Source organism: Panthera tigris, chromosome A2 (genome assembly GCF_018350195.1).
Source record: "Panthera tigris isolate Pti1 chromosome A2, P.tigris_Pti1_mat1.1, whole genome shotgun sequence".
Taxonomy (NCBI): Eukaryota; Metazoa; Chordata; class Mammalia; order Carnivora; family Felidae; genus Panthera; species Panthera tigris.
In genome coordinates, this window is record NC_056661.1 from 69524112 (window position 1) to 69544676 (window position 20565).

General features: G+C 41.9%; 1 protein-coding gene across 1 annotated transcript in view; it reads left to right on the forward strand.

Annotated features, from left to right (window-relative positions):
* Positions 1 to 20024, forward strand: part of LANCL2 (LanC like 2) — a 59433-nt gene extending 39409 nt beyond the window's left edge. Inside the window, exons 4-9 of the mRNA XM_007094799.2 lie at positions 331 to 478; positions 1491 to 1637; positions 5448 to 5630; positions 13434 to 13610; positions 13888 to 13960; positions 17399 to 20024. Of these exons, the coding sequence (XP_007094861.2) occupies positions 331 to 478; positions 1491 to 1637; positions 5448 to 5630; positions 13434 to 13610; positions 13888 to 13960; positions 17399 to 17505 (835 nt within the window). The 3' untranslated portion in view covers positions 17506 to 20024. The remainder of the gene's footprint in view (positions 1 to 330; positions 479 to 1490; positions 1638 to 5447; positions 5631 to 13433; positions 13611 to 13887; positions 13961 to 17398) is intronic.
* Positions 20025 to 20565: the final 541 nt, after the last annotated feature.

The following is a 20565-nucleotide window of genomic DNA, read 5'->3' on the forward strand; positions in this document are numbered from 1 at the left end:
TCAGGAACTGTGATATCGTGACCTGGGCCAAAGTCGGGCGCTTAACTGACTGAGCCCCCCCCCCAGGCGTCCCTAAAGGTAGATATTTTGAACCGAAGGGTGTTTTGTTATTAATTTGATATCTGAGAGAGAAATTAGTGTAGTGGAAAAGTTTTGGTTGTTTGGGTAGGGTGGGTTTGTTTTTTTTTTTTTTTTTTTTTTCAGTATGTTGTAAAATCGGTTTTAAATTTAAAGTAACAGGTAATTCCTAAAGTGATGGGGTTATTGACAGTTTCAGGAAGAGGTATCTCAGACACTGTCCAGGAAAACAGAATTTTTCTTGTTGGGTAGACTTCTGCAGCTCCAGAAGACGATTGTGTGCCGAGATTCGGACCTTCCCGATGAGCTGCTCTATGGACGGGCAGGTTATCTGTATGCCTTACTCTACCTGAACACGGAGATCGGCCCGGGCACCGTGTGTGAGTCAGCTATTAAAGAGGTACAGTGGGGCTGCCGGCAACAGTGGGTGCACGCTCCTGTCTACCATCCCAGCCTGTCAGCACAGAGCAGCATTAGTGGCTGGACTCTGCTTCTGGGTAGCAGTAATTTCTTAAGGGATGTCATAAAATCACTGAATAGCTCCTCTTTTTCCTTTCTAGGTACGTTTTGTAAAAATCTGTCCTCTTAGGCCACTATTAATTCACCTGTTTTTACTAGAACCAAACAACAGCATCTCTCAAAAGATAGGATGTTTATTTCTGGTCATAAGGTATCTGAACTGGTTAGGCAGTCCTGGGAATATGGCTAAGGATCCAGGTTCTTCTGTTCTGCTATGTCCCAGGGGCATGCCCTTATCTGCAAGACCCAAGCTACTTGAGCAGCAAAGCAGCTTGTTTTTTAAGGCCACAATCTAGAGGTTGTCTGCTTCACTCCTGCTCACACTTCACTGCCAGAACTTGTTCAGAGGACCGTGTCTGTCTGTAGCTCAGAGCCCAGGTGCCCAGCGAAAACTTGGAGCACTGTTACCAAAAGTATGAGGGGAGAGAGGATATGAGGAAATGGTTTGTGTCTTTGCCATGTAGTCATTACAGGTATGATATTCTTTGGATTTAACTAAAACCCTGCATGCTGCGGGCATTTCATTAGCCGTTCATAAATAAGGCCAGTTCCTCCAGCCTTTCCTGGAAGATGTAGGGCCGGTCTTTTGGAGCAAACATTGCAGTTACAAGGCAACTAAGCAGTCTGGGAAAGTTCTTTAGGAAGTTTTTCTAGATTCCAGTGAACTGTTCATGCAAAGAACTTTTAATTTCTTGGTTTGACTCCCTGATGTCTTTTTCTACTCTGAGATTGTCTTCTGATTTCTCTCTGCCTCTATTTATTAATTTATAAAGTAAAGATAACAGTGGTGCTATTCACTGCTTACAGATTTTTGGATTAAGTAATCTATGTAAAGACATGTTGTTAATTAGACAAAAACAAGGTACTTAACGCTGTCTTCATAATCTCCATAGGTAGTCAATGCCATTATTGAATCAGGCAAGACCCTGTCAAGGGAAGAAAGGAAGGCTGACCGCTGTCCGCTGTTGTATCAGTGGCACAGGAAGCAGTACGTTGGAGCAGCCCACGGCATGGCTGGAATCTACTACATGTTAATGCAGGTAAATAGGAATACTCTGGAATACCAATACAGTGACTACAGTATAAAATATTTGATCGGATGGGAAATGGGGCCTGAAATGTTAGTGTAAATCCAGCAGACTGAAATTAAATAAGGATCCTACACTGAATCATGGATATTTATGCTCTGCTTCATGAACCCCAAGCAGTGAAGTCCAAGAGTGTGCATCCTGCATGCACTTTTGTACTGGGTTAGTGAGGTGCCTGCTGCCTGCATTTTTCTTCTATGTCTTTCTGCTCATTGTAGTAGGAACTCTTTGAATGGAGGGAAGCAGAAAGAGCCTCCAGCATCCAGACTGGGTAGAGACTTTCTCATGTTCAGATACCCCCAACTTGCTGTGAGTTGTGTTCTAAATTTTCAACTAGTTTACTGTTGTCGTGATGATCTGGTCTCTCAATCATCCGTGACATCTGCTGAATTAAATACTCACTTCCATCAGGCAGGCAGAGACCCCACCCCAAATATTGCTTCAACCTGCTTCCAGCCCCATGGCCTGGACCTCCCTTCCCCACTGTAGGCACAGCCTACTTTTTTTTCTTTAATTAAACCTTTCTTTATCTGCCACACCCATAAAAGAGTAGTTAATTAATGCTGAAAATCGCGAAGCTGGTAAGTCAAGGAGTGTGGGTTATTAGAATTTAGATCTTTTTAACCAAAAACCTTTATACTTCTTTTTAAAAATTTTACTTCACATCCTTTTTGAAAGCCTCCTCTACCATGGGTCACCTGGTGGCTCAGTCGGTTAAGCGTCCAACTTCGGCTCAGGTCATGATCACACAGTTTGTGAGTTCGAGCCCCATGTCGGGCTCTATGCTGACAGCTTGGAGCCTGGAGCCCTGCTTCGGATTCTGTGTTTCCCTCTCCCTTTGCCCCTCCCCCACTGACACTATTCTCTTTCTCAAAATTTAAAAAATTTTTTTTCAAAAACTTACTCTATCACTAAAGGAAATTCATATTTAAACAGGGCTAAACCCCCATTTTCTGGTAACTAGTTGTCGTTGTTTATTCTAGAAAAATAAAACATATACTCCAATTTGTGGATTTTCTTTATAGTGCAGACACATGTTTCCAAAGTAACTAGAATTGCATTTCATTTAAAAATAGCACTGCTATTCTGGGAAGTTGGTGATTTGTGTGTGTTTTCTGTTTCCCCAGAAAAATGTTTTGACACTAGCTTTTGAAACTTTTCTTCTTAAGTGACACCCTTATGGGAATCATAACCATATGAAAACCACACCAATAAGACATCACTTAGTTTAGATTGAGGTGTCTAGGTTAATTTTGTTAGATAATAAGGGTTTCCTTGAGAGAAACACAGGTCACAAAATTGTCCCCTTGTCTGCTTTTAAAGTGAAGAACATGGCACCATTATTTACCCAGAATTCTGTATGGAAATCAGCGTCGGTTTTCTTGTAGCAATCTCTTAAGCAGCTGTGTGCCAAAGCTCGCTCACAAGGGCCAGGTACACGCGGCTCTTCCCCCACCACCCCTGCGTTTAGTGCCAGTCTACCGTGCAGCCGTGGGTCAGTGTGGCGGTGGACGGTTCTCCCATGCAGTTTCATTTGGAAGGCTGTCACAACAGTACACACAAAAAACTTTTAAAACATGACTGAAACTCCACTTTCTAGATGGCAGAATAAACACATTTCTCCTCTTGAAAATCATCCCAAAACAGCAAGGACAACAATAAACCAGAAACCTAACTTCTTGATGAGACTAGGACACATCTGGAGCCCCAGACTACAAATGTGTAGACTGAGAGTAGATGAAAGAATGGCAGGTGACCAGGCAGGACAGAGCAAGATCACACATAGGTGTCTGAAAAAGAGGATGCCAGCAAGAAGCAAGCTGGTTTGTCCTGTAAAACCCAGCACTCAGGAACTTAATGTGCCGTTACTATCAAAGACCGAGAGATGCGTGCGTGTGGGGCATGGTGTTTGGGCAGCGAGGGGGCTTCTTTGAAAACTTTATACAGAGCAGTTGGACTTCTGCCAATAAGATCACCCTGCACAGTGACTGGCCCTCCCCTAACTCCTACTGGAGACAAAAGGAAATGTCCTGGAGAAACCGAACCAGATCTTTCAATTCAAGAAAGCCAGTGTAGAGGACAGTTGAAGTGAAGCGTAGAACTGAACACAGGGGGCTTGGCTGGATGTCTTCAGGGTGTGAGGGGAGACCTCCCTGTCCCCACGACCAGCATCACGCACTGCCGCCTCTCTTACCCGTTGGCATCACTGCCTTCACCTCACGAGGGGGGTTGAAGTGGGATGTTTTGGTTGTTTTTGGAGAAACCGCTCAGGTAAAGGTCTACAGATACAGGTGTTTCAAAGTGCCCACTAAAAATGTTAGATAGCTGTCTCTGATGGTTAATACTGTGTTTCAGTTTGGCTGGGCCAAAGTGTCCAGGTATGTGGTCAGACATTCTTCTGGATGTTTCTATGAGGGTATTTGGGGTGAGATTTACATTTAAATGGTGTAGGGGCGCCTGGGTGGCTCAGTTGGTTAAGCATCCACTTCGGTTCGGGTCATGATCTCACCGTTTATGAGTTCGAGCCCCACATCTGGCTCAAATTCTGTGTCTCCCTCTCTCTCTGCCCCTCTCCCACTCACTCACTCTCTCTCTCTCTCTCTCTCTCTCTCTCTCTCTCTCTGTCTCTCAAAAATAAATAAACGTTAAAAAAAATTGAATGGTGTTAGAACGTAAGGGGAGGGATGGTAAAGTATCCCCCAACTGAGAAGGCAGAAAACAAAGTAGGACACTCCATGGAGTTTACACAGACTTTTCTTCAGGGTACCTTACTGACGAGGGTCGGGGTGGGTGGGGGGGAGTGTCAGTAGGGGATGATCCATGGCACCTGCATAATTATTTTCTGCAAAGTCCAGACCTTAGTCCGTAGATTTTGTGGAGGGAGGGGACGTGCAGAAGAGTGTTGCAGTGAGATCAGAGGGTTTGCACACACCTCAAAGGGCTTGCACACACCTAATGGGCAGCTACTCTTTTTTTTTTTTTTTTTTTTTTTTTTAATTTTTTTTTTTTCAACGTTTATTTATTTTTGGGACAGAGAGAGACAGAGCATGAACGGGGGAGGGACAGAGAGAGAGGGAGACACAGAATCGGAAACAGGCTCCAGGCTCTGAGCCATCAGCCCAGAGCCTGACGCGGGGCTGGAACTCACGGACCGTGAGATCGTGACCTGGCTGAAGTCGGACGCTTAACCGACTGCGCCACCCAGGCGCCCCTGGGCAGCTACTCTTTAGTGAGATCTCAGGGCCCCACCTGTGCATCAGGAAGGGGAAAGACTGTGTTATCTCTGACAGACTCCTGGGAGGCCAAAACAGGCTTCCCCCATCCTTGCCGCAGCAGTTATTTCTAAGGAATGTATATTAATCTCCAAGTGGCCCAGAATACATGGCCACAAGAGAGGTCCCTGAGCAAATGTGAACAAGATGGAGTCGGTGTTGTTGGCACTCCTACGAATGCATGGACTTCTTCTAGTAAAGCAGTTTGCCCTCCGCAGTGTGGGTGGGCCTCATTCGGTCAGGTGAAGGCCTACCCTGAGCGAGAGGGAATTCTCCAGCAGATGGCCTTCGGACTGTCTTCAACATCAAAAAAATTTGAAACAAAAGGTCTATCCAAGTCTTAAATAACCAGATAATTGAATTAATTTTAATTTTAGATGCTCCTCAGTATTCCAGGTAATCGATGCTTTATTATCCTAGCTACAGTACAAAGGCTTAAAAAACACATAAGGAAAAAGAAATTAAATGTTTTGTTTTTATTTGTTTAAAGCCAGCAGCAAAAGTGGACCAAGAGACCTTGACAGAAATGGTGAAACCTAGTATTGATTACGTGCGCCACAAGAGATTCCGATCTGGGAATTACCCTTCGTCGTTAAGCAATGAGACCGATCGCTTGGTCCACTGGTGCCACGGTGCCCCGGGCGTCATCCACATGCTTACGCAGGCTTACAAGGTCAGTACTGCCATGTGTACCACAAGCATTTACTGTTCAGAGCTTCAGTTTTTCCACCAGGTTCTCAGTTAGATTTTGGCCAGCACATTTGATTGCAAACTAAAAGCTTTTTAGAATTAATGTTTTTAGAAAATATAGTCTCCCTGTTTCACTTGGTCACTCCTATGGTCGGAGCTCCAAGTGTGTGTGTGTTGACAGCGATTATATTCACTTGTAAAAGAAAATCTAGGGGCACCTGGGTGGCTCAGTCGTTAGGCATCCGACTTCGGCTCAGGTCATGATCTCACGGTCCATGAGTTCGAGCCCCGCCTCGGGCTCTGTGCTGACAGCTCAGAGCCTGAAGCCTGTTTCAGATTTCTCTCCTGGACTAAGAATTATCTTCTAAGTTGAAAGCAAACAGTGCTGCTGCTTTGTTTTCCGGTGTTTTTTAAATGTGTTTTCTTAATATTTTATTACATAGAAGTTGAAATTACAAACAGCTTACTATATTCTATAACCCTTAAGTGTTTTGTCCTTTCTTGGAAAAAATAATGGATGTTCTCAGAGAAAAAATGTTTCCAAGCACGTTTTTTAGGAGACTTAACACATTTTATTATTTTTTTAATTTTTTATTTGAACATAGTCGACACACAATGTTGTATTCGTTTCAGGTGTACAACATAGTGATTCCACAAGTCTATATGTTCTCCCAGGCTCACCACAAGTGCGCTACCATCTGTCACCATACAACACTTTAATAGTATCTTGGACTCTATTCCTTAGGCTGTGCCTTTTATTCCTGTGACTTACCCCCCAACTGGAAGCCCGTATCTCCTACTCTCTTTCACCCATGTTGCCCGTCGCCCCACCTCCTCCCCCTGGGCAACCATCAGTTCTCTGTATTTGCAGGTCTGATTCTGCTCTTTATTTTATTCATTTTTCTGTTTGGAGTCCACATACAAGTGAAATCATATGGTATTTGCCTTTCTCAGTCTTGACTTATTTCACTTAGCACAATACCTTGTTGGTCCATCCATGTTGTCCCAGATGGCATGATTTCATCCTTTTATATGGCTGAGTAATATTCCATTATATATATTTTATATGTATATATAAACACAAACATTGCTTCCATATCTTAGCTATTATAAATTTTTTTAAATGTTTTTATTTATTTTTGAGACAGAGACAGAGCATGAGCAGGAGCAGAGAGAGAGACACACACACACACAGAATCTGAAACAGGCTCCAGGCTCTGAGCTGTCAGCACAGAGCCCGATGTGGGGCTCGAACTCACGGACCACAAGATCATGACCTGAGCCGGAGTCGGACGCTTAACCGACTTAACCAGGCACCCCTAATCACTCTTTTTTTTTTATTTTTAATTTTTTTTTCTGTGTAACTTTAAGTTTCAGATGGATTTATCTTTTGTCTTAGATTCATGTTTGATTTTGTTTGTTTGTTTGAAGTAGTCTCCGTGCACACCCTCTTAGCTATTATAAATAAAGCTGCAATAGACATAGAGTACACATACCTTTTTGAATTAGTGTTTTTGTTTTCTTTGGATAAATATTTAATAGTAGAATTATTGGATCATATGGTATCTCTATTTTAAAATTTTTGAGGAACCACCATACTGTTTTCCGTAGTGGCTAAACCAATTTACATTCCCATCAGTAGTGTACAAGGTTTTTTCTTCTCTACATCCTCTCCAACATTTGTTATTTCTTGTCTTTTTGATTTTAGCCATTCTCACTGGTGTGAGGTGATATTTCGTTGTGGTTTTGATTTCTGTTTCCCTGATGATTTGTGGATGTTGAGCATCTTTTCATTTGTGTATTGGTAATCTGTGTGTCTTCTTTGGAAGAATGTCTATTCAGATCCTCTGCCCTTTTTTTAATAAGTTTATTTGTTGATTTTGAGAGAGAGAGCACAAGCAAGGAAGAGGCAGAGACAGAGGGAGAGAAGGAATCCCAAGCAGGCTCTGTGCTGTCAGCAGCAGAGCCCAACACAGGACTCAATCTTACAAACCATGAGATCATAACTGACTGAGCCACCCAGTTACGCCCTCTGTGCGTTTTTTAATTGGATTGTAACCAATGCTTTTTTCATAATTTTATTTTTTAAATACATTTTTATTTATAATATTTGATGTTGGAGGTTGTTGCTCATATATCAAAGTATATGACAATAATCACAAAGATTGATTAGTGTTTTGGCAAAATCCCTTAGTTTTGAGGAAGTAGATGGAATTAATGAAGCAGAATTCACATTTCTACCTGAAAATAACAAGAGAACTGGTCTCTGAATCAGTTTTATTTTCCCCTTGTGACTAACTATGTATCTCTCATAATTTAGGCAAATTTTTCAGAATCTTTTAGTCTCCCTACAATAGTAATAGCTAAAATATTCAAATAATATAAAATTCAGGTATGAGCATTCAAGAAAATAGAAAGTTAGGATATTTGGTAAGAGCAAGGCACAATGAAATACACTTTGGAAATCAGACGAATTTAATGATTCGTCTTCTTAACTGTTAATACCTCAGCCTTTAAATTAAAACAGAATTTTGTTCAAGTCACTGCCTCCCTTTATTGGAGCTCTAGAGCAATCGTTGGAACTTCAGTGACATAGAGCTAAGTTTATAATATTATAAATATCCAACCATAATATCTAAGTATATTGTTGACAAACAAAGGCACTCTGATATTCAAAACAGATGTAGGACTTTGTTAAAATATGAAAGCTTTTGTTTGCCAGACTCCCTTTTCTCTTTCACATTAAAGGGGATAAACTGTAGAGGGGGGCACTCCTGGTGGCCCATAGTCTTGGCTTCTGAGGGTCTCCCCCATCCCCACCCCTGAGCCAGTGGGAAGCAGTAATGAGGCGTCAGGGCTTCCAGCGGGGCCGTCATCCTGGGGAGGTCCATGTCTATTAGCCCTGCTGACCGTCACCACCATCCTTTGTCACCACCATCCGTTTGCACCTGTGCTGGTCACACGTAGCAGAGCTCTGCTCCTGGTTGTGCCACAGGTGGCGCAGACCCCCTGCTGCCTGTGCGGCTTTCACTCAGAATATCATTTGAACGCCTGTCCTTGCCCTGCTTATTCCAACACAGAAATTCCTGTCTTCTAGAAAGTGTGGAGCAAAACCCGTTAAGATCCCATTCTTCATCACTGAAACTTAATTTTGTCCATTTACATCGCCAGTCAAACATGAGGAGGGCGAGAAACACCAGAATCTTTTGGGGAAGAGAGGGCATCAATGGCAATTTGAAAAGGCTTCTAGAACATAGTTTTACAATTAGGGGTAAAAATATATTTTCAGAGTCAGAGAGTAGAGGGTGAGATTTTTGTTTGGCCGAGGCAGAGGGTGGTGTGGGCAGGAGCGGGGTTGGAAGTGCAAAGCTAGAGAAACACAGCTCTAGGCTCCATTTTCTCTCAGGTTTTTGTTAACTCAAGAGGATCTGCGTTCATTGAAGGGGTCTCAGAATTAGGAAGTGCTTACATTTTGTGTAATAAGTTTTCAACAGTTTCTCATGCTGGCATGTCAACTCATAAGTTCTTCAAGAATGCTTATGAAAGCGTAAGGCTTTCAAGTATTTGAAAATTTATTACTATCCTTCACACATAAAACTATAGGAGCGCCTGGGTGGTTCAGTTGGTTCTATGTCCAACTCTTGATTTCGGCTCAGGTCATGATCTCATAGTTTCTGAGTTCAAGCCCAGCATCAGTGTCAGCGCTGACAGTGAGATTCTCTCTCTTTCCCTCTCTCTTTCTGTCCCTGCCCTGCTCACCTTTTCTCTCTCTCTCTCTCTCTCTCTCTCTGTCTCTCTTTCTTTGTCCCCTCCTTCCCTACCCACCCCCTCAAAATAAATAAATAAACTTAAAAAAAAACTATAAATTGAGTGGAGGCTCACTTAATTTGTTTTCCCTTCCTATAGATGCTAATCAAGTTGCAGTGGGTAGTTGAGTGTACTCCACTTTGTATGAACATGTATTATTTGTTAATTTAAAATTCTATAGTAGTTTAGATGATCCTTGAAAAAAATGTCAGGGTCTTAACAATATGCTGTATTAGGAATTTTATTAATTGCAAATGACTTTCTAACAAATTATGTTTGTGGACCCTATAGCTGGAAGCTATTTTGCTGAATAGTTATAATCAGTTCTTGATTATCTGACAGTAAATTACGGGTAATGATAACAAATTCTACCTTCTTCTAACTACACATATGGACCCTCTGGTATTAGCAGTTTGTATGGATTCAGCCACTATAAACAAATGCCAACATTGGTCAGATGAAAATTATATTTGGAAAGGTATTTACAAATATGATGCCCACAAAAACCACGTAAATCATACCAAAGTGGTATCAACATAATGTTTCGATTTCACGCTTAAGTGTGAAACCACTGTGCCTTTCCTGCTCCTGCACCTACGTGCTGGCACCGAAAACCCCAGAATAGAATTCTAGCAGAAATGCTCCCTGATGGTCAGCTGTTGACCATGCATCAGAAAATGTTTTCATATAAACTGTGTTCCAGAGGCTCCTTTGTAAGTCGATTATTTGAAATATGGAATACTTAGGGGTGCATATCAGACTCACCTGGAGAGATTCTTTCAAACTCTACTTTCTTTCCTCCTTCCTCAAGATCATGATACCTTCCTAAGTTTAAAAATCACTTCCATAAACATAGCACAGTTTATTAATTGTTTTCCAGTTTCACTTATTTTAATGAATAAGCTGCTATGAACACTTGTACAGGTCTTTGGGGCCAATACCTGGGAGTAGAATTGCTGATCAGAAAGTAGCTGCAGTTTTGTAAGAAACTGCCAAAGCTTTGCACAGAGTAATAGTTGTGCCTTTTATAGTCCCATCAGCAGTGTAAGAGGGTTCTCCTCATCTTTGGCAACAGTTGGTATTCTAAGTCATTTTGATTTTATTCTGGTGGCTATTTCATTGTAGTTGTAATTTGCATCTTCCTGAAGATTAATGATGAGCAGATTTGCCTGTTCATGGGTCATTTGTATATCTTCCTTTGTTAAATTATCTCTTCGTTTCTTTTTCCCATGTTGTTTTATTCTTTTATCTTTTTATTATTGGGCTGTAAGAATTCTCCATATCTTCTGTTACAAGTCTTTGTCAGGTTATATGGTTTGGAAATAATTTTATAGTTGACCTAATCATCATCTTTATGGTATCTCTTGATGAAGGGAGTTTTCGATTCTGATAAAGTCTGTGTTTTATCAAGTGTTTTTAATGGTAATTTCTTTTTGTGTCTTGTCTAAGAAATTGTTAAGCTAAAAAATAAAACAGCCAGTTATTTTACCAGCAAAATGGGCTTATTCAAGAACAGCAGAGAATTACATCCTGGCATGTGCAGGCTATGGCAAAACCACAGGCAAGTCCAACAAAGGAGAGAACCGTGTTATGGAGAAGGAGGAAGGGGGAGGACTTGTTTTGAATGTAAGTCCATTAGGAAAAAGCAAGAGTTCAGTGTGATGACAGTTTCTCATTGGCTGCGTTGCAGGGGTAGTCGATTTCTTGTAGAAGATGCAATGAACCTTATTCTCTGTTGGGGCCTGTAATGATTCTTTTCTGTTTCCTCTTCTGGTGGGGTCTGGAATTGACAAGCCTTCCTGGAAGGGACTCTAGTGCTGAGGCTTTCCCTTCTAACCTCCCAACTCCACTTTAGTGAGATTTCCCTTTATCAGTTGTCACAAAATTTTACTTACCCCCAGATTATACAGAGAATATTCTCCTACAAACTGCATAGATTTAGATTTTACATTTAGAACTATGAACTATCTCCAGTTAACTTTTGTATGTTACGTGTATATTTTGTATATTAGGATTGTGCATGTGAGGTAAAAAGAGTGGGTCTTTGCTTTTGCTTTTAATTTTTTTAGTGTTTAGTTTTGAGAGAGAGACAGAGACAGTGTGAGCGGGGGAGAGGCAGAGAGAGAGGGAGACAAAGAATCTGAAGCAGGCTCCAGGCTCTGAACTGTCAGCACAGAGCCCAATGCGGGGCTTGAACTCACGAACCCAAGATCATGACCTGAGCCGAATGCAGACACTTAAGCGACTGACGCACCCAGGCAGCCCAAGAGAGGTTCTTTGTTTGTTAAGCATCAGGAAATCTGATTCTTTCTACACTGTTTATTGAAAAGACTTTTTCCCCTCCATCTGATTGAATTGGTGTCATTAATACGCATAAGAAGCCACTGAGGTGAGGAAATAGTATCCTTTTATAGTTGAGAAAACAGACCTAAGAAGTTCAGTGATTTGTCCAAGGCCACACAGAGCTGAGATTCCAACTCAGGCAGTCTGACCCCAGAGCCCACATCTCAAATGGCTTTCATGGGTTAGTCTTGCATCTGACTCTGGTGAACAGACTCTTGATCAGGAATAGTGAGTAACATGCAAATGACCCTCGCTTTTCCCTCCTCCTACCCTCTACAGACCCTGATTCACACAGTTCACCCTTTTTTTTTTGAGGTCACTACTAATCACTGACAAGTAGATGAATCCTATTTGCTACCCCTAAAAAGATCAGCTCTAATGCCCCCCCTTGCCTCTAATTCATTGCCCAAAACTCATTTGCAGTAGAATGGAATGAGGTGATAAGCAAGTGGAAATTACAGACAGCAGATTCCGAGGGAAGGACTATAGAAACAAAATTAATGAAATGTGAGGAGAAAGAGAAGACAGTTTAAAAGGGAATATGAGGAGGCAAAAAAAAACAGCTTCCTCCTACCAGGCATTTGCCTTGCTGAGCTCATTTGTGTCTGTCCATATAAACCACTAAGTGGAATCAGTGCCATTAAGTTCTGCAACCCAGGCATGTCTGCTCCAGCAGGAAGCTGTGTGCGGGTTTCCCTGTGATAGATCATGACAGATCTCGCCCGCCCTGATAGTGCCAGGCCATCAGGGTCTTACTGATAATGTGGCTGGCCCAGGATGTTGAGTATTCTTCACTGCAGAACATTGTAGATCCTCAGCCCCTCAGGTGCCTTCAACATAAGCGTAAGTTTCAACACTGTAGGTGGTGTACCTTGCTCTAGGCAGTACAGAATGGGCGATGTGTGTCAAAACATCTTACCAAAGAGTTTCTGGTTGCTTTTTTTTTTTTTTAAGTTTATTTATTTTGAGAGAGAGACAGAGAGAGTGGGGAAGGGGCAGAGAGAGGGAGAGAGAGAATCCTAAGCAAATTCCACATGGTCTGCACAGAGCCCGATAGGGGGCTCAAACCCACAAACCACGAGACTGTGACCTGAGCTGAGATCAAGAGCCAGGCACTTAACCAACTGAGACACCCAGGTGCCCCATTTTTTTTTCTGACATCTTTTATTCTGATTTTTTAAACTAAATTTTAGAATTACTTTTGCAGAAGCCTGAACTAGGAGGACAAGGGGAAGAGATGGGTAGATTGTGAGGTGCTGCACCATGGTGTTGCTGGGGGTGCTCATTTTACCCCAGGAGCCACTTCAGGTTTCCTAATGTTGTGTAATTTACTAACCAGAAAGGGAAACTATTTTACTAACTTACATTCAAAACATCTTTTTTTTTTTTAATTTTTTTAATGTTTATTTTTGAGAGAGAGAGAGGAGCACAAGCGGGGGAGGGGCAGAGAGGGAGGGAGACACAGAATCCAAAGCAGGCTCCAAGCTTGGAGCTATCAGCACAGAGCCCAACACAGGGCTCAAACCCACAGACCGTGAGATCATGACCTGAGCCAAAGTCAAACGCTTAACCCACTGAGCCACCCAGGCGCCCCTCAAAACATCTTTTTAACACTGCTTTACTTTTCATTGCCCAGGTCTTTAAGGAGGAGAAATACCTGAAAGAAGCCATGGAGTGTAGTGATGTGATTTGGCAGCGAGGTTTGCTTCGCAAGGGCTATGGTATCTGCCATGGGACGGCTGGGAACGGCTATTCTTTCCTGTCCCTGTACCATCTCACACAGGACAAAAAGTATCTCTACCGAGCTTGCAAAGTAAGGAGTCTTTATGTAAACAACATTTGAACACTCGGGAAAGCGTACACAAAATCCAAAAATACAGTTCCTCTCCTTTCTTAACCTGTTTCTCCCAACTCCACGATCTCCCCTGCTTCTCCTGGCATAGCCATGCCCTAGCCTGTCTGTGCCCTGTTGACCCCTCTCTGGTTGCCTGGGAATCTTCTTTATTAGATTCCTGGCGAATCATTGCAATGTCTTGTTTGTTGCCTTTTCACCAAGTGAAATCTCCGCTCTTAAATATGCTTCCTCTTAGTTTGCAGAGTGGTGTCTAGAGTATGGAGCACATGGGTGCCGCATTCCTGACAGACCTTATTCTCTCTTTGAAGGTAAGAGCGAGCAAAAAAGCTAGGTTTAAATATGTGGGTGGGTGAATTTGGTCCCCCTGTCCCTGTGCACTGGTTCTAGTCCATTTATTCTTACTTGAATTATACCTCCACAACCATAAAATAACCTGAGCCAAGTAGTTTGTTGCTGAAAATTATGAGTCTCTTTGCCTTACCTATTTTGTGTACCTGCGAATGTCCTTCAAATATTTCTTGATCTTTTGTCAAGACTACATGCAGACAGAACATGGGATGTTTGCTAGTCAGTAATAGAAGAAATAATAAGTTTGCTCCTCTGCATTTCATCTGTTATATTGTGTACGTATAATATTGATCTACTCACAGGAAACATGTTTAGTATTTAAATACATTTAACTATTTTAGATATATAAATAAGTATGAATAATTGATATTAGTAACTCGACAGTATGAGCAGTTAGAAGTAGTTGGTAAAAAGCGTACAGAAGACAGTTCTGAAGAATGAGCAATGACAGGAAATCAAATACAATAATTCTGCTACAAGCACAATATAGAGAATATAATTCAGGAAAACAAAATAGAAATCCTACTAAGAGGACTCCTACAGTTTTTACATTTATATTGTGTGTGTGTGTGTGTGTGTGTGTGTGTGTGTGTGTGTGTGTGAGAATTGGATAATTTATCATTTAAGCCACAGAAATCAAAGGGCAAAGGATAAATTGATGATAACTTTTAATAACTTGTCGCTCTAGAAGGTACATCTTATATTAATTCCAAAGTAAACTTCAGAAGGTATAAATGATTGAATATTTTTTTAAATCAAATAATTGGTGTTGAATTTTGTCAAATGCTTTTTCTGCATCATTTGATACGATTATGTGATTTTTTTTCCCTTCTTTAGCTTATTAACATCATGGATTATTAAATATTAAGCTAGTTTTGCATCTCTGGGATAAACTTCACTTGGTCTTTTTATATATTGCGGAATTGCATTTGCTAATATTTTGTTGAGGATTTTCACATCTATATTCGTGAGAGATATTGGCTTAGACTTTTCCTTTTTTGCACCATCTTTGTCTGGTTTTTGTATCAGAGTTAATTCCTAATAAACTGGTTTGAGAAATATCCTTTTCTGTTTTCTGGAAAAGACAGTGTATTAATTCGTGGAAGAATTGGTGTTAATTCTAACTTAAATGTTTGGTAGAATCTCCAATGAAATCATGGCGTAAAGATTTTTTGTTTGGGGAGTTTTTAAACTCTAAGTCCAGTTCATTCAGTAGTTTATAGGGCTGTTCAAGTTATCAATTTCATATTTGGTAAGTTTCAGCAGTTTGTGCTTTTGAGACACTGCTCCACTTTACCTAGGGCATTAAGTCTATGTGTGTAAAGCTGTGATAGTACTTCTTTATTATCCTCTTACGTCTGAATTGTCTGTAGTGAAATGCCCTGTTCTATTTCTGCTATTGGCAGTATTTTTTAATCACATATTAGAAATATGAGCAGAAAAAAAAAAAAGAAAGAAAGAAAGAAATATGAGCAGAAAGTAGAGCATTTGCTCTTATCTTTCACAGGATAATATCCTTTTAATATTCAAAGAAATCATAATAAAAAAATAATTCTCAGAAAAAAATTTTAGTCTTTTACATCATAAAATGGCAGTGTATTTGCATCAGATACAATAGAGTTGATACCTGAACTCTAAATGGAGTTCATTCAAGTTTATTAATGGCAGCTAAAACCCCAGGAGGTCGAAGTCTGAGTGTACAATTCCGTAAAGGCTGGGAAGGTCTCTGATTCATCTGTTCCCCTGTGTCTCACAAGTGCCTGGCTATAGGCTCTGCATAGATTCTTGTTGGATGGGTGGTAAATAGTAACAGTGAATACGTGTGTGGAGACTACTAGGCTGAAAGGGATGCTGACATCCATGACCCCTTCTGGAACTTTCTCCATCCCAAGTGTTCCATCTAGGTGAGTCTGCTGCTCCCCCTCACCAAAACAAGAGAACAAAGGTCATCTCAGCCTGGCCACTCTAGGACCCCTCCTGAGGGTTCTAATAAGTCAGTGGTTTCCTAGAACCCTTCCTTCAAACAAAAACTTACAGGGAAGTCTGGGAACAACCAAAATGTAGGAAAACAGCCAATGACACACACAAAGCATGAATGAATTGCAAAATCATTGAGGCAAGAAGCCAGACACAACAGGCTGTGTACTATGTGACTCCATTCACAGGACATTCTGAAACAGGCCAAACCAGTCCACATTAGGGTTGATGGTAGGGACAGGCACTTCTGAGGGTGGTAATGGAAATTTCCACATCTCTTGATAGGAGTTTAGTTTACACGAGTGTATGCACATTTGTCAAAATTCAGAGTGAGTCCACTGAAGACTTGTGTGTTTCATTGCATGTACATTTTACATCAAAAGAAGAACTATAAGCAAACAATAATCCAATTAAGGGAGGAATTTTTCTATTGAAAAGGGACCTGAGGGGTCTGGAGACTGGAGCCAGCTAGCAGGCTTCCTCACCCACCCTCCATAGGTCAGTTGAAAGCCCAATGCTGGTGCAGACTGCAGTGATGATTTGGAGTGTGGATTTTGATGAAAATAAAGTTCATTTTCAAGTAGCATACATTTTAAAGTAGTACACACACACACACACACACACACACACAGGGATATTACTCAGCCATCAAAAAGAATGAAATCTTTTCAATGACAAGGATGGAGCTAGAGAGTATTATGCTAAGCAAAATAAGTCTGAGAAAGGCAAATACTGTATGATTTCATATGTGGAATTTGAGAAACAAAACAAAAAGAAAAAGAGAGAAACCAAGAAACAAATCTTCAACTATAGAGAATAAACAGATGGTTACCAGAGCAGAGCTGAGTCCGTGGCAGGGGGTGAAGTAGGTGAAAGGGTTAAGAATACACTTTACTTTGATGAACACAGAAATGTGTAGAGTTGTTGAATCACTGTATTGTACCCTAAAACTAATATAACACTGTATGTTAACTACACTGGAATTAAAATTAAAAACTTAAAAAAATTAACATTCTTAAAACTTCAAGAAGATATGAAATGCAGCCTTTTGTTTGAAATAAGAATAAAGCTGTGAGAGAGGGAGTTTTATGGTTAAAATAGCACACCGGCAGCACCCATAACTTTTTTGATTTGTTCTGTGCGCTCATCGTAAAGTTTCAAGATACAGGATTAAAACCCAGAACCCAATTTTTAGGAAAGGTAAGGCAGGGAAGAAAACTGGTATCATTGCCTGCTGGGTACTGATATAAGGATTTTTGAGGTAAACTGTTTTCTGGTTTTTTTATGAAGTCCTCTGTAAAATCCTCAGCACCTTTTCCGACATCCCTCCAGCCCCTGGTAAAGGAAATGATTAAGAGCCACTTTCTTTCAGACTCTACCCTCATGCCCTTTCCTAAAAGGATCTACATTTTACATTGCAGGCATGGCTGGGGCGATTCACTTTCTCTCCGACATCCTGGTACCAGAGACATCACGGTTTCCAGCATTTGAACTTGCCCCTTCGCAGAGGGATAAAAAGATGCAGTGAGACCGCTAAGACACCTACCTGTTTGGACCAAAAGCCAGATTGCTTAGTGCCTGACACAGAGCCAACTGTGAATCCTGAAGAAGGCAAAACAAAAAAAAAGAGAAGCAAACACCTTCACAGGCACCCGCTTCGTTGCAGAGACCCTCAAGTTAGAGCATGAATGACAGAAACCATCCCTTTGGCGTTTTGTAACAGTGTTTCCCTCACTGGTGTCAAATATGAATTCTTCGCGTCCAGCCTTGTGTAGCATTTGCATGTTTCTGGTGTTTGTTGTCTGCAAATGTAAGTTGTTCTAAACAGAAAGCCCTTCTCTTTCCGTGAGCCCGGAGCTGACCGTACACGAGGGTACGGCAGCGGCCACTTCTCTGTATATAATATTTAAAGTGAGGTGTCTTGTGTACTGACAGGCAATAGTCAGGTAGTGCGTCTCTCATCTATCAGAAAGAATCTCTAAGGTGACATCCTAGTGCTACTTCTTCAGCATTTTCCATGAGAACCTTTCAGACAAGCATGAAGGAAAGACCACTCCAAAAATTGAAAAGCAACCAAATAAAAGAGGTTTTGCTGGAATGGTTGGGGGCAGGGGTTGAGCCTTTGCGCAAGGTGCTTGAACGCTCCCTCTTTGTGTTTTGTGTTCACCCTTTGTGCTTTTAAGAGGCCAGAGGGCATGCATTGCTGGCCAGCTGGGGCTCCCTATTCCCAGCAGCGGTTTCCGGCTCCCACGTGAAGTTCCAGAGGCTCCTTACAATCCCAAGCAGCGGACGCCTGGGGAGTGGACTTCATGATAATCAGAGAACATTCAAGGGAAGCCTTTTCGTGACCATGTTGTAAATCAAACAGCAATGACTAAGCATTGGCAATTCTAGATTTGGTTTATATTATTAAAACAGACTGCACCTCAATTTTATCAGCATTATAACTTACTATAAGTTCCGTGGATACAATTCCAGATGGTGATAAGTGGAAAGATACTCAGCTGTTCCCATGTCCCTGCAATTAAACTTATTTCAAAATTCGGTAACTTATCACAGTGTAAATTTGGAAGGAGTAGTCATTTTTTGCACACTTTTGGGTGATTGAAATCTCACATTTGATGAAATATATTAAGCATAAAAAGCCTAGTCTGCATTTATGCATATGGGAGACATAATGTTCTAACCAAGAAAATGACGGTATTTGTCTGACATGTTTTATCTAAAAAAAAAAAAAATGGGCATTCATTTCGATTACTGTACCCTCAATAATTCTATCATGTGGATTTCAGTTTTTGGAAGACTTTTGTCATCACAATACGAGTAGCCTAGGACTTCTACATACTTCTCGTCTTGTGAGCTGAGGCATGGATTGTAAAAGACTAAAAGCAGGTTTCTCTGGTCATCTGGCCCCGGTCTGTAAGGGGCCGTCCAATCATTTATCAGCCCTCATGTCCACTCCTTTCATAAAGGAGCATGAATATCCACGTAGAAGACAAATCTCCTTCATGCATATGCAATTCTTGGAATGTTGCTGAGCCTTGTTTGTGGGGCCGGCACCCTAACATGACCTTCAGTTTCTAGATGATGCCTCATTGGTCCCTTCATTGCAGATACTTGTTTCTAACCCATGACTATTTTCTCTCAAACTAGGTGGATGGCTTCCATGGGTATAAACGCTCATGGTTCTATTTTCACCAACTTCTTGGGCCTGCTCAGGAACTTCTCAGGCACAGTATGCTGTCCTGAATGAGTTGAGGGGGACTATCTGGTAGGAGAGCTCACCACCGGGTATCACAGCCCAGCCAAACAACCCTCCCTCCCACCCACCTCACCCAAACCGCACACACAGAGCTTACGAGGTCTGGCCTGCCTCGTTCATGGCGGCACTCAGGGCTTCGGCTGTAAGCTCTGTCAGGGGAAGCCAGCGGGACCGCACAGGGGCTGTGCCTGTCTCAGCCAGAGGGAGCGCATGGAAGTCCTGGTTCTGGCCACGTGTCTCCAGACCAGAAACAGCAAGGGTGACTCACCTGGGCATCCCACCAGGTCTGAAAAATAAGCACGAGGCTTCTTTCTGACTAATGTACTGAGGGAAAGATAAAATACTTGTGGAATAAACGGAGATTTTATTTACGGTTTTTTCTTTTTTAACCCAGCTGGGTTGACACCTTCCTACTTACCCACTAGATGTTCACAGATGTGCAGCTCTGTGACTCCACGTCAGCCCACTTCCTGGCGTCTGGCACGTAGCTGCTGCATGAGGACAGTTCCAGCTCTTGGTCCCTGAAGGTGGAAGAGTGATGGCATCCACGCCAAGGAGCAGAGGACTCACAGAAGTCAGTTTAATAGATGTAGGTCTGAATTTAGATCTCAAAACATCTCACAATGATTTCTTGATTTCTTTGTGTCCTTCAAAATGTGTCTGAGTTGAAACAACTACGTGTATGCACAATACCATTTTAAAATTTGGAAGAAAAAATAGTTGATGTTGGAAAAAGTGTGTGGGGTTCTTTGGTTTTGTTAGTAAAGACAGTTTTGTGATGATGACTGGTGGGATCTTCGTTTGTTTTCACCTCTTCTCTGCATTTAAGGGTGACGGTTACGAGCATTGGTCACCAGTCTGAAGATTTCATTGTTCACTTAAAAATGTGGCGGGTGCCCACCTTACGATGTGCTGAATAATTCACTGGGATGATTGCTGAAGGTCTCTACACATGCGTTCTTTTCCTATCCCAAGGCCCTCTGAAACCCGGGCAGTGATGGTAAGAGCAGCATCTGTGTGGCTGGCATAGTGTGACAGGCCTTTGCACTCACGTCCTTAATGGCGACAACACTGCAGGAGGGGGGCACTATTACTATGACTGTTTCACAGGTGAGAAAGCCGACAGCCTTGCCCAGGGTAACAGTCAGAATGGATGACGGGCAGATGGTTGTCACCAGTGGTCACACTCTGACTTGCACTCAACGTCCCTTCCCCTAAGTGCCCCAGGCAGAAAGGAGGAAATTGACACCTGGGGGGAGAGGCCTTGGTCAGGAGCATGTGACTGGGAAATGGAGCAGCCGGGCCTCCTCCGTCCGTCCTCATCAT